Consider the following 14852-nt stretch of genomic DNA (forward strand, 5'->3'; position numbering starts at 1 on the left):
GGGCTGGTAGCTGCCCACCCGAGGGGCTGGTAGCTGCCCACCCGAGGAGCTGGTAGCTGCCCACCCGAGGAGCTGGTAGCTGCCCACCCGAGGAGCTGGTAGCTGCCCACCCGAGGAGCTGGTAGCTGCCCACCCGAGGAGCTGGTAGCTGCCCACCCGAGGAGCTGGTAGCTGCCCACCCGAGGAGCTGGTAGCTGCCCACCCGAGGAGCTGGTAGCTGCCCACCCGAGGAGCTGGTAGCTGCCCACCCGAGGAGCTGGTAGCTGCCCACCCGAGGAGCTGGTAGCTGCCCACCCGAGGAGCTGGTAGCTGCCCACCCGAGGAGCTGGTAAGCTGCCCACCCGAGGAGCTGGTAGCTGCCCACCGAGGGGCTGGTAGCTGCCCACCCGAGGGGCTGGTAGCTGCCCACCCGAGGAGCTGGTAGCTGCCCACCCGAGGAGCTGGTAGCTCCCCCCGAGGAGCTGGTAGCTGCCCACCCGAGGAGCTGGTAGCTGCCCACCCGAGGAGCTGGTAGCTGCCCACCGAGGAGCTGGTAGCTGCCCACCGAGGAGCTGGTAGCTGCTCACCCGAGGGGCTGGTAGCTGCCCACCCGAGGAGCTGGTAGCTGCCCACCCGAGGAGCTGGTAGCTGCCCACCCGAGGAGCTGGTAGCTGCCCACCCGAGGAGCTGGTAGCTGGCCACCCGAGGAGCTGGTAGCTGCCCACCCGAGGAGCTGGTAAGCTGCCCACCCGAGGAGCTGGTAAGCTGCCCACCCGAGGAGCTGGTAGCTGCCCACCCGAGGGGCTGGTAGCTGCCCACCCGAGGAGCTGGTAGCTGCCCACCCGAGGAGCTGGTAGCTGCCCACCCGAGGAGCTGGTAGCTGCCCACCCGAGGAGCTGGTAGCTGCCCACCTGAGGAGCTGGTAGCTGCTCACCCGAGGAGCTGGTAGCTGCGAGATACAGTAAGCTTTGGAGCCATATGTCAAAATGAAGCAAAGCTTTGAGAGCAACAAAAAGCCTGCATATAAAAGGTGATATACAGATAGTCTGTTTGGCAGTGTAGCCATGCAGGACAGAGCGTTACTGTACGTCTCAGTAATACTGGTTGGAGCACTGCTGGAGGGGTGGAGGGTAGCAGTGGTGCCTGGGGGGGCAGCAGCTAGGTACAGTAGGACATGTGAAGGAGGAAGCCTCACATGTAGCTTGTATTGTTTCATATACAGTACCACAGCTAGAGATCCAGGGGATGGTTTGGTGGCAAATTGACCGTCGGGGAAGGTCCACTGTGATAGGTCGCTCACAGCTTCATCCAGGCCACACGATTCCTCTCTCTTTGGCGGTGCATCCTGGGTAATCAGCTCCGTCACCTTCTCACGTGACACGGTGGTGAACTCTGACCTGTCAACTGGAGCCTCAGTCTTCTGGAGTGAGTTAACACCACTCATTTCTTCATCAGTCTCAGTCTGGCTTAAGTTGAGAGATATCTCTCTCTTGTCGCTGGTCTCCTTAGACATGGCCTCAGCATCTACCTGACCACCGGTCTCATCTTCATTCGTGTTGATTATGGAATATTTCTCCTTAGATCTGGTGAGAGGATCGCCATCTAGCTCGTCATCTTCACCCTCCTCAACGCTTGCTGAAGCCCCCCCTCCTTTCTCCTGGTTGGTCTTGGTGGCGTCCATTTTGTCTTCAGACTCCATCTCCCTCAGGATGATGAGTGTTCCTCTCTTGTCCAAGATGGCCGTAGAGACTTCCTGTCTGACTGTCCCTGGACTTATCTTCAGCTCTGGAGATACTAGGAACTTCTCTTCCTCTCCGTCCTCCTTCACTCCATCCGTCTCTCTGTCCGTCCAGTCACTGGTGACGTCTTCTAAGGTATCGGTTACAGTCATCAGACCACACCCCTGTGCTCCTGCAGTCCCCGCCCCCACATCACTAGAGTTCACCACGCCTGCAGCCTACAGGAAGAGACTTTGCTTACAGTGACCACACAGACACACAGAGAGATAGACACACAGAGAGATACAGACACACAGAGAGATAGACACAGACACACAGAGAGATACACACAGACACACAGAGAGATACACACAGACACACAGAGAGATACACTGACACACAGAGAGATACAGACAAACACACTAAGGAGAGACTTAGCTTACAGTGACCACACAGACACACAGAGAGATACACAGACGCACACACACAATGGATGTCTTGCCTCAATGCCATTGGCTTGTATCTCCTGCTTCATTTCTTCCTCAGCAGCAGGAACCTCCTCTGTCTCCTACAGAGAAAACACAGTTCTATATTATATATTACAGCAGGAACCTCCTCTGTCTCCTACAGAGAAAACACAGTTCTATATTATATATTACAGCAGGAACCTCCTCTGTCTCCTACAGAGAAAACACAGTTCTATATTATATATTACAGCAGGAACCTCCTCTGTCTCCTACAGAGAAAACACAGTTCTATATTACATAGTGTCCATGTTCTGTGAGTGTCCAGGTTCTTCTCTAGCGCATAAGACAGTGTCCCCGTGCATAGAGTCTTCCCTGACCATGTGAGAGAACCTTGTGCCCCATCCATGCAGTTAGCTCGTCCACCCTGGATCTTACACACTGATGTGGCCAGAGCAGTTGACCCCCTCAGTGTCTCGGTCACAGCCAGCGTACCCATGCAGCGTACCCATGCAGCGTACCCACGCAGCGTACCCATGCAGTGTACCCACGCAGCGTACCCACGCAGTGTAACCACGCAGCGTACCCATGCAGCGTACCCATGCAGTGTACCCACGCAGCGTACCCACGCAGTGTAACCACGCAGCGTACCCACGCAGCGTACCCATGCAGTGTACCCACGCAGCGTACCCACGCAGCGTACCCACGCAGCGTACCCACGCAGCGTACCCACGCAGTGTAACCACGCAGCGTACCCATGCAGCGTACCCATGCAGCGTACCCATGCAGCGTACCCACGCAGCGTACCCACGCAGCGTACCCACGCAGCGTACCCACGCAGCGTATCCATGCAGCGTACCCATGCAGCGTATCCATGCAGCGTATCCATGCAGCGTACCTATGCAGCGTACCCACGCAGCGTACCCACGCAGCGTATCCATGCAGCGTACCCATGCAGCGTACCCATGCAGCGTACCCACGCAGCGTACCCACGCAGCGTACTCCCTGTTCTTACTGAGTCCTGTGGGGTGTTTAGTGGCTCTATCATGGGTGCCTCCTCCACTCCCTCGCTGTGGGAGCGTGTCGGAGGAGACGAGGACAGTCTCTTCTCCCACTCGGTCAGTCCCGGGGATTCAGCGCCACCTGACGTCTCCAGGAAGGAGCGCTTCAGCTCACTGATGTCTCTCTGATGTTTCACCAGCTCCTCCGGCACCTCTGTGTTCTGAACCACCAATCGGGAGCAGGATAGAAGGACGTGAGGTGCTGATCGACCAATCACCAAGCAGGATACAAGCAGGCTAAGCAGGAAGTAAGGTAGGCAACTAGGCAGGCAATACGAGGGTCGGGAGACAAGCCATGCGTGGTGTTGTGTATTTCATATGGTAGCTTTGATTTCCTCCAAGGCTAAGCCCCAGACAGTAGTATACCAGTGAGGATGATTTCCTCCAAGGCTAAGCCCCAGGCAGTAGTATCCCAGTGAGGATGATTTCCTCCAAGGCTAAGCCCCAGGCAGTAGTATACCAGTGAGGATGATTTCCTCCAAGGCTAAGCCCCAGGCAGTAGTATCCCAGTGAGGATGATTTCCTCCAAGGCTAAGCCCCAGGCAGTAGTATCCCAGTGAGGATGATTTCCTCCAAGGCTAAGCCCCAGACAGTAGTATCCCAGTGAGGATGATTTCCTCCAAGGCTAAGCCCCAGACAGTAGTATCCCAGGGCTGTGAGGATGATTTCCTCCAAGGCTAAGCCCCAGGCAGTAGTATACCAGTGAGGATGATTTCCTCCAAGGCTAAGCCCCAGGCAGTAGTATCCCAGTGAGGATGATTTCCTCCAAGGCTAAGCCCCAGGCAGTAGTATCCCAGTGAGGATGATTTCCTCCAAGGCTAAGCCCCAGGCAGTAGTATACCAGGGCTGTGAGGATGATTTCCTCCAAGGCTAAGCCCCAGGCAGTAGTATCCCAGTGAGGATGATTTCCTCCAAGGCTAAGCCCCAGGCAGTAGTATCCCAGTGAGGATGATTTCCTCCAAGGCTAAGCCCCAGGCAGTAGTATCCCAGTGAGGATGATTTCCTCCAAGGCTAAGCCCCAGGCAGTAGTATCCCAGTGAGGATGATTTCCTCCAAGGCTAAGCCCCAGACAGTAGTATCCCAGTGAGGATGATTTCCTCCAAGGCTAAGCCCCAGACAGTAGTATCCCAGTGAGGATGATTTCCTCCAAGGCTAAGCCCCAGGCAGTAGTATCCCAGTGAGGATGATTTCCTCCAAGGCTAAGCCCCAGGCACAGTAGCATGACTAGACCAGAATGGGATAAACCAAAATAACAAGAGTAGGTTGTGCATCCCAAACGGCACCCTAATTTCCTTTATAGTGCACTACTTTTGACCAGGCTCCATAGGGATCTGATCTAAAGTAGTGCACTATATAGGGAGTAGGGTGCCAAATTGGAACAAACAACCAGGATGACTAATGAGGAGCATTGCAGCATGGCTTCAGAACAACACTCCTACTTCTCGCTAGGGTTTAGGGGTTTAGGGCTTAGGGTTTTAGGGCTTAGGGTTTTAGGGCTTAGGGTTTAGGGTTTTAGGGTTAGAGGATTTAGGGGTTTAGGGTTTTAGGGCTTAGGGTTTTAGGGTTAGAGGGTTTAGGGTTTTAGGGTTTTAGGGCTTAGGGTTAGAGGATTTAGGGGTTTAGGGTTTTAGGGCTTAGGGTTTTAGGGCTTAGGGTTAGAGGGTTTAGGGGTTTAGGGTTAGAGGGTTTAGGGGTTTAGGGCTAGAGGATTCTCCATTCAGTACTATCTATCGCCACACAGAGTTAGAGTATTTCACACAATGATAAGTAGTTTAGGGTTTAGGGTTTTAGGTTTTAGGCAATTCACTACAGCTGTACAAGTCGATAAGGTGAGTATCAACACTTCAAAGACCATTCCTGGCAGTTTAGTGGTAAGATGGGACGTACCATTAGTATATGTATTGAACATTATTGTGTTGCTGCAGTCAGTTTTTATTTTTCCACAGTTAGGGGGTTCTTCACACTAACAGACCCGCATGCGTAACGCACATCATGCCTTTTGTTTTTTCCACCAACCTCTAACATGAGATTACTATGCTTGATAAACACGTTTTCTCCTTTAATTCGCCTTATGAAACTATACTGGAAAGACAGGAGGAGAGAGCGAGGCATAAGAATGTAGTGTTCTCACGATATCATCATTTTGACTTCGATACTAGGTTTAGTATCACGATACTCGATACCAAAACGTTACTACAGTTTTTTTTTTTTTTTTAATATAGAAAACAACATAATTGGATAATCGAAGTCAACAACAATGATTAACTCACATCATGGGATCAATTAGGTCTAGGAAAAATCGAACAAATTTAGATTTTTGAACAGTGTTACCCTTTAATTCAAGTGTGCCTGCACATAGCATTGTTGCTAGGTTAGCTGTGTTTCTGTAGCACATGTGAAGGAGTTTGCAAAGGAATGGCCACTGGATTGATACAAATAATCACGATTCTGCCAGGTAAGCATAGGCTAACTTTGTAGTTAACTTTTTCGAATTTTGGGGATTACCCAAAATATACCAAAAAGGTATTATCATTAGCATCGCTAACGACGACACAAAGCGGTAGTTCATCCGTACCCGGCCGTAATTGCTAATAACCCATCCCGATTACCAATCCGCCTGACTATAAGTGTGATAAAGTGAAAATCTGAGGCCCCGACCCGACCCCGCAAATATTGAAAATGCGCTGTAGGCTACAGGCAAAGACGGCAGAACAATTTTTTGACCGGGATTTCTTTTTTGTGGGGGGGGGGGGGCTGATTTAGATACGTTTCTGCTTATAATTTTCAACATTTTGTTAGTTCAACTTATCTTCTGTCATTATACGTTGCCCTAGAAGACTAAATCGATCATTGCTCACCAGCATAATAATGTAACAGATTGATAGAAATGAATGATTCAGTCGGTCTGTAATAAAGCCTCTTCCGAGCAGCACACCAGACAGGGTGCCGTTGCTTCTTCAGAAAGTTACTGGGAATACGAATCACCGGCGTCTTTTTCATGTCATGATAAACTTGGACACATGTTTTTATTTTTTATAATCTAAATAAAGGTCAATACCTTTAGTTCATTTCCAAACGTGAGGCATTTGAAAAAACCCGAAAGTAAAACAATTCTAGTACTAAAAAATAAATTGTTTTAATGTTATATAGTGTGGAGTAAAGAAGTTTAGGTGCACTGTGCAACGCGAGAAGAATAAATATCTGGAGGGTTATGCTACAGTAGAGAGAGAGATGTAAAGGAGTTTTGTTGTGTAAGGCTGTGGTCAATAAAATAATGGTTAGAATCATCTCACCGAGTTGTAAATGGAACATACCGGAACAGCCAACAAGGTCAAACAAAATGGCCCCCAACAGAAACAATGTGACAGGCGTTGTACTGTACAGAAAGTATCCACCTCCCTGGACTTATTCCACATTTTGTTGTGTTACAAAAGTGGGATTCAAATGGATGTCCAATTTTTTGTTGTCAACAATCTACATAACATACACTAATGTCAAAGCGATTTTTTTTTTTGGGGGGGGGGGGGGGGGTTTGTAAAAATAAACAACAAAAAACACTAACAGAGTGGGGAGAACAAGTATTTGATACACTGCCGATTTTGCAGGTTTTCCTACTTACAAAGCATGTAGAGGTCTGTAATTTGTATCATAGGTACACTTCAACTGTGAGAGACGGAATCTAAAACAAAAATCCAGAAAATCACATTGTATGATTTTTAAGTAATTAATTTGCATTTTATTGCATGTTGATTAGATAAGTATTCAAGCTCCTGATGGGGAGGTTAGGAGGGAGACAGTCTCTCCCCATCTGTTGATGCCACCACTAACATACTGTCGGTTCTGACCAGCACCAGTTGCCTGACATAAACAGGTGGGGGGGTGGGGGGACGCCCGAGTGCCAGATACTCCGGGTAATTGACATGCAGTGTATTCCGCACCAGTGTCCATACCCCCCCGAATCGAGTTGTTTTCGGGAACGACTTCCATCACAGAAGCCATCATCCCTAATAGGAATTGACACTGGACGAAAACGCACCAGTCGAAATGTGGCTAAGCAGAGCTGGAAGCCGGACACCCTAACGTGTGGATAGAAAAGCATGATACGCGAGTGAGTCTAGCTCGAGACCCAGAAATGGAATGTGCTGAGAGACGGAGTCAGAGAGCTCTTTTTCTGGTTTCTTATGAACCCTAAAGACTAAATACAGGACAGTAGCATGGATGGATGTAACACCGCTTGCTCCCTTGACTCCGCCACCACCAGCCAATCGCTGTAATTAGCTGGGCAGCTATTTTTGTAGACTCTGAGGTGCTTGCTGAGGGCACGTAGGTCTAGAACGGGATACAAAAGACCCGTTCCTTGTCGTAACCAGGAATACCGGCTGTACCAGCAGTCACGAATACTCGACATAGGAACCACTCGGATTTGCCTGCTTCTGGAGATGGGACGATATTTCCTCCAATCAAAACAGGCACTGAGGCCTCAGAACAACCCGCGTCCAGGGGGGTGAGCGCGTCCAGGGGGGTGAGCGCGTCCAGGGGGGTGAGCACGTCCAGGGGGGTGAGCGCGTCCAGGGGGGTGAGCGCGTCCAGGGGGGTGAGCGCGTCCAGGGGGGTGAGCGCGTCCAGGGGGGTGAGCGCGTCCAGGGGGGTGAGCGCGTCCAGGGGGGTGAGCGCGTCCAGGGGGGTGAGCGCGTCCAGGGGGGTGAGCACGTCCAGGGGGGTGAGCACGTCCAGGGGGGTGAGCACGTCCAGGGGGGTGAGCACGTCCAGGGGGGTGAGCACGTCCAGGGGGGTGAGCACGTCCAGGGGGGTGAGCACGCTCTACCACTATGGGACAGTTTAGTTTTAACCCATCTACCAATAGGTGCCCTTCTTTTGCAAACTATTGGAAAACCTTCCTGGTCTTTGTGATTGAATCTGTGTTTGAAATTCACTGCTGGACTGAGGGACCTTACAGATAATCATGGGTGTGGCGTATAGAGTCATTTAAAAAAATCACGTTAAACACCATTATTGCACACAGAGTGAGTCCATGCAACTTATTATGTGACTTGTTATGCTACTATTTGGTGAGCACTTATTGACTCAAGACATTTCAGCTTTTCATTTTTTACTAAATTTGTAAAAAATTATGAAAAACCTAATTCTACTTTGACATTGTGGGGTATCTTGTGTGTAGGCCAGTGACCCAAAAAATATATACATTTAATTGATGTTAAATTCAGGCTGTAACACAACAAATGTGGTAAAAAGTCAAAAGCGTGTGAATACTTTCTGAAGGCCCGGTGTCAGCGTTTACTGTACGGGGTAGCAGAAGGCATGGTGTCAACGTTTACTGTACAGGGTAGCAGAAGGCACGGTGTCAGCGTTTACTGTACGGGGTAGCAGAAGGCACGGTGTCAGCGTTTACTGTACGGGGTAGCAGAAGGCAAGGTGTCAACGTTTACTGTACGGGGTAGCAGAAGGCACGGTGTCAGCGTTTACTGTACGGGGTAGAAGAAGGCACGGTGTCAGCGTTTACTGTACGGGGTAGCAGAAGGCACGGTGTCAACGTTTACTGTACGGGGTAGCAGAAGGCACGGTGTCAACGTTTACTGTACAGGGTAGCAGAAGGCATGGTGTCAACGTTTACTGTACGGGGTAGCAGAAGGACCGGTGTCAACGTTTACTGTACGGGGTAGCAAAAGGCACGGTGTCAGCGTTTACTGTACGGGGTAGCAGAAGGACCGGTGTCAACGTTTACTGTACGGGGTAGCAGAAGGCATGCTAGACGAGGCAATACACAGGTAGCAGAGACGCATACAGCCGAGTCCCAAATTATCGACACCCTTCATAAAGATGAGCAATAAAAGAAAAACTGTATCAAATAAATCATTCAGCTATAATTGTATGAAAATAAATAAATAAAGGAATTAAAATGATTTGACACTATTATAATTGCTCAGATAAAGAGTTTGTTTAAGGTCAAGCACCACGACCTCATAGGGGCACGCTCTCCTCTGTTCTACAGTGGTCTGAGGAAGAGGTTCGACTACGAGCGTTTTAAAGAGCAACTTTAGTAACGATGGTTTTGGGAAACAGCCCGTAGACTTAACGATGCTCTAACAATTAACTTTTAGCCTTATAAGATGGTTTTGGGAAACCGGGGAAATCGGGCCCTGACGGTAAACCCAGAGTACCTGTGTCATCATCTCAGAATGATCATCTTCCGGCTCCGACTGACAGCGGAGAGAAAGAAGGAGAAAAAAGGAGGAAACAGAGAGATGGAGGGATGGTGAGGGAGGGATGTGACGGATGGAGGGAGGGAGGTGAGGGATGGAGGGAGGGAGGTGAGGGATGGAGGGAGGGATGTGACGGATGGAGAGATGGAGGTGAGTGATGGAGGGAGGTGAGAGATGAAGGTGAGGGATGGAGGTGAGGGATGTGAGGGAGGTGAGAGATGGAGGTGAGGGATGGAGGGATGTGAGGGATGGAGGGAGGGATGTGAGGGATGGAGGGAGGGATGGAGGGTGGTGAGGGATGGATGGAGGGTGGTGAGGGATGGATGGAGGGTGGTGAGGGATGGATGGAGGGTGGTGAGGGATGGAGGGAGGTGAGGGATGGAAGGTGGTGAGGGATGGGGGGAGGTGAGGGATGGGGGGAGGTGAGGGATGGAGGGAGGTAAGGGATGGGGGGAGGTGAGGGAGGTAAGGGAGGGATGTGACAGATGGAGGGAGGTGAGGGATGGAGGGAGGTGAGGGATGGAGGTGAGAGACGGATGGAGGTGAGAGACGGATGGAGGTGAGAGACGGATGGAGGGAGGTGAGGGATGGAGGGAGGTGAGGGAGGAATGGAGGGAGATGAGGGAGGAATGGAGGGAGATGAGGGAGGGATGGAGGGAGATGAGGGAGGGATGGAGGGAGATGAGGGAGGGATGGAGGGAGATGAGGGAGGAATGGAGGGAGATGAGGGAGGGATGGAGGGAGATGAGGGAGGGATGGAGGGAGATGAGGGAGGGATGGAGGTAAGGGATGGAGGGAGATGATGGAGGGATGGAGGGAGGTGACAGAGGTGAGGCCACAACAGAGGGAGGGAGGAGGTGAGGGCACAGTGGAGTGAGAGAGAGAGAGAGAGATAGCAAAGTAGAGGGATGGAGAGAGACAGGGACAGGTACAGTACAGAATCAGGAAACCTGAGATTAAGTCCTGAGTGAAAGTCCTTCACATAAATATACGAATAACATGCACACATAACACCCCAAAATATGTTTGCTACATAGCAGAACGTTTGCTTTAGAAAAATTCACTATACGGGACAAAAAAGCATTCCCCCCAAAGAATTCAACCATGGTAAATACGGAAAAATAAACAGAATCTAACCACAGAATTCAACCATGGTAAATACGGAAAAATAAACAGAATCCAACCAATCTAACCACAGAATTCAACCATGGTAAATACTGAAAAATAAACAGAATCTAACCACAGAATTCAACCATGGTAAATACTGAAAAATAAACAGAATCTAACCACAGAATTCAACCATGGTGAATACTGAAAAATAAACAGAATCTAACCAATCTAACCACAGAATTCAACCATGGTGAAATTCTCTCCCTCAATGATGGATACACCTGGGAGTCTTCCATGCTTCCAGACTCCAGAGTGGGATCTCCTCCTGCATGTATCTACCAACCTCAGTGGCCGTAGTTTCCCCGTCAAAGGCAAAGTCAGTTTGCTCGCTGTCCGTCTGTTATGTATAAAAAACGGAACCGTTTCCGATCAGAAAGCAGGGAATGAGAGAGAGAGAGAACCAGTTCAAACTTCCAACACAAACGTTGTTAACAGGTAACGGTCACAAATAGAGAGTATGGCGCAGCCTTGGGAAATGAGCAGAGGTAGTTTTAAAAAGCAAAACACTTACAGTTGCTAAAAGATAAAACAACGGCAAGGCAGAGAAGAAAAAAGCAACAGAAGAAAACAAGCTTAGTTTTATAAAACAGACTCAGAGGAAATGTAAACATTACGGTTTAAAGGCCACTCGTTCAAATTGAATAATATTAATGTTTAGTAATAAAAATTGGTTTTGCTCGATATAATTTGGAAAGCAATACTTCATTTCAGTTTGTTTAATTTAGCCCATAAGTTAGCTGGGTAAGTTCATCATTTTAATTTTTTTTAACTATTCCTTTTTTCTCCTTCAAAGCCTTCAATTAACCTGGTGTTAAAAAGTAGTCGTACTTTGACCTGGTGTTAAAAAGTAGTCGGACTTTCAGGCCTCCTCTTAGCATCCATGTGCATGATGATTCTATAGGGATGTAGCAGGTATGGAGGTGACTTCAGTCTCTCTGCATTAGTGGAACTAGATCTATACGGGACTCCAGTCCATTCTGTATAAACTAGATCTATACGGGACTCCAGTCCATTCTGTATAAACTAGATCTATACGGGACTCCAGTCCATTCTGTATAAACTAGATCTATACGAGACTCCAGTCCATTCTGTATAAACCAGATCTTTACGGGACTCCAGTCCATTCTGTATAAACTAGATCTATACGGGACTCCAGTCCATTCTGTATAAACTAGATCTATACGGGACTCCAGTCCATTCTGTATAAACTAGATCTTTACGGGACTCCAGTCCATTCTGTATAAACCAGATCTTTACGGGACTCCAGTCCATTCTGTATAAACTAGATCTATACGAGACTCCAGTCCATTCTGTATAAACTAGATCTATACGAGACTCCAGTCCATTCTGTATAAACCAGATCTTTACGGGACTCCAGTCCATTCTGTATAAACTAGAGTGTTAAGCATCAGAGGCTTGCATCATAGCAGCTCTGGTCTTGCTAAACGCTTCCTGTTTCACTGTGACGTGTGTGTGTGTCTCATCTAGCCAGAGGTAAATGCAGAGAGACTGACTGGGTGGAACAATATGTCTGTATGCTTCTAGTCTAAAGCAGCCGCAGTCTACGGCCGTGAACGAAGATGACACGACCGAGATGAGGGGGGGGGGATAGCCATAAAGCAACATACTTTACCCTCTAAATCCACTCTCAAACGGACAAAGGTCCCTGCTGTGGTAAAGGAGCAATCATTTAACATTGGAGTTGACCTTTATATTAGAAGCTTATATTATTTATTTATTTTATTTTTTATTAAAAAGCCATCCAACAGGAAATGGTGCTATAGCAACTTGCATGAACATCTCTGTATGCATTAAGATAATAAATGTTGATCATGTGATGGTGATGTCAATGACGATGTTATCTAGTGACGAAGCAAAGAGACGAGGCTCTGAAAGTAGGAACACTGACAGACAAAAGGTCATTGAGGGTTCATCGGGAAAATGGCACCCTATTCTCTATACGGTGACCTACTTTTAACCAGAGCCCGGGAATAGGGAATAGGGTGACATTTTTTGGATGTAGGCCAAGTCTGGACAGGACACAATAAGACTATTCTGTGACCTTACTGGAATAGTATAGTTTAAGGCCTACTGTAAGTAGGACACACCTCTTCGTCTTCCTCTTCCTCTTCCTCTGAACAACTGTCATGTTGATGCAGGCCCTGAGCGATGGATGCGGTGAGAGAAGCCGCCTTGGGCTCCAGGTAGCACAGACACAACGCCAGCGGGAAGGACAGCGTGAGGGCGTAGGGTACCGAGAACGACGTGGACAAGAGGAAGAAGAAGATGAAGAGGAAGCAGGGGATGAGAGAGGGTGACCTGAACGGACGGAAGTGCTGCACGCTCTCAGGGAGGAAGGTGAGCTCCGTGATGTCGGGGAAGGTGAGGTAGCCATCCTCGTCTAGGTAAGAGGAGAGGTCGGGGAGGTGCAGGGAGAAGGAGAACAGAGTGCCGCCCCGCCTCCCGTGGGCCTTCAGCTGTTCTAGACGCTGTTTCCGGGCCGACAGGAGTAACACCTGCTCCTCTAGGAGGGCGGCGGCGCGGTCCGCTTTGGCCTGGCGCCGGCGGCACCCCGCCGAGGATTTAGCCGGGCTGACGGACGCACAGCGTTTACGGGACGCGTTCTCCCTGCGTCGCCGACGGACCTTGGTGGAGGCCACGGGGGAGGAGGGGAGGGAGAGCTCAGAGCGGAGGGGGTCACAGGAGTACAGGCATGGAGAGCGCTGATGGAGGGAGCGGGAGGTGGTATGGATGGGTGAGTCAAAACATATGAGCAGAATGGACGGGAGGAGAAAAGACAAGCTAATTAGACAAGAAGCAGTCAGTTATAGTATAGCAGCGGGTAGATAAGCTGGAAGCATTTGGGAAATCAATAATAAACGGCCAAGTCATACGCTGTAGGGAGTTCAGTCACTGCTGTACACTGTACAGGAAGAACTGGACAATTCAAGAGGGTGCTATGAAATGAATGTCAAAATGTTGTTTTCTTTGCCCCATGTCATTATCAATTACATAGAATGAATCATTAGATTGTTCTCTACGATATTATCACCTTAATAGACTTGACAGTGTGAATATTATTTTATCCAATTGGTAGTTACAGTTTTGTCTCATCACTGCAACTCCTGTACGGACTCGGGAGAGGCGAAGGTTGAGAGCCGTGCGCCCTCCGAAACACGACCCAACCAAGCCGCACTGCTGTGAGTTTTTCGCTAGGAAACCACCTCCAAATCAAGATCAATAATCATGTTCACCTTCAGATCCTTGGCTTTCACTGCCTATATTGGCGATCAATCTATGTTGAGAGGGGCCGTTTCTATGGTGATTTAAAGGGAAAGACTCAGAAATACACAATGAAAACAGGAACAGACGGTCTTTCGCGGAGGGTGGACATTGAAATTTAGTCCGTTAGCTTTGTACGTAAATATATACAGAACAAAATAAATGCAACAACTTCAATGATTTTACTGAGTTACAGTACATAGAAAGAAATCAATTGAAATGAATGAATTAGGGCCTAATCTATGGATTTCACATGACTGGGCAGGGGCACAGCCGTGGGTGGGCCTATAACCTGGACCAGCCAATCAGAATATGTTGTTTTTTTTCACCACAAAAGGGGTTTATTACAAACAAACATACTCCTCAGAGAAATAAGCTTTTTGTACGTATGGAACATTTCTGGGATCTTTTAATTTCAGCTCATGAAACATGGGACCAACACTTTACATGTTGCGTTTATATTTCTGTTCAAAATATATTTAGTCCTCATTTAGTTGTTGTATTCAGTGGATTTCATTTCGAAAGAGCACATCTTTTCACTCACAAACCTTATACAAGGCGCTAGTAAATTAGCTTGTCAAGTTGACGTTCGTAGTTAGCGCCGCTGTGCCAAGGAGCGACGCCACAGTCCTTTCTTTCTGATCATGACCCTGATGACGTTCCATTCAACTCTAAACATGCCACATTCTCAGAGTAAATTGGCTGCAACTTCTTAACCATATATGGTAGAGACATTGGGTTCGGACAATTGTTTTTCGGACGGAACGTTCTATTGAATGGACATATTTGTATAAACCTTGAAATAATTAATCCTTTTGTGGGGTGACACCCTATACTCTAAATAAAGAAATTACACTCCTTAACTGTTTAGGAGAAGACTTAAAAGAGGTTCATCTAGGCATGGGTTGTAAAGACTCTTATCTTACTTTCTACCTTTGACAGTACTGACAGTGATAG

At 48.5% G+C, this 14852-nt stretch overlaps 1 protein-coding gene across 23 annotated transcripts in view; it reads right to left on the bottom strand.

The window, feature by feature from the left end:
* The window catches only part of LOC139560246 (band 4.1-like protein 3), a 113154-nt gene that overhangs the window by 17955 nt on the left and 80347 nt on the right, over window positions 1-14852 (bottom strand). For 10 of the 23 annotated variants that reach the window (XM_071376851.1, XM_071376841.1, XM_071376843.1 and 7 more), the window contains 7 exons: window positions 12722-13336; window positions 10897-10950; window positions 9402-9440; window positions 5239-5304; window positions 3177-3383; window positions 2200-2265; window positions 1205-1936 (listed from right to left, as the gene is read on the bottom strand). In XM_071376851.1, coding sequence (XP_071232952.1) covers window positions 1205-1936; window positions 2200-2265; window positions 3177-3383; window positions 5239-5304; window positions 9402-9440; window positions 10897-10950; window positions 12722-13336 — 1779 coding nt within the window. The remainder of the gene's footprint in view (window positions 1-1204; window positions 1937-2199; window positions 2266-3176; window positions 3384-5238; window positions 5305-9401; window positions 9441-10896; window positions 10951-12721; window positions 13337-14852) is intronic. The other 13 variants (XM_071376864.1, XM_071376862.1, XM_071376860.1 and 10 more) reach the window with 8 other exon arrangements.

The sequence above is a fragment of the Salvelinus alpinus genome, chromosome 30 (genome assembly GCF_045679555.1).
Source record: "Salvelinus alpinus chromosome 30, SLU_Salpinus.1, whole genome shotgun sequence".
Classification (NCBI taxonomy): Eukaryota; Metazoa; Chordata; class Actinopteri; order Salmoniformes; family Salmonidae; genus Salvelinus; species Salvelinus alpinus.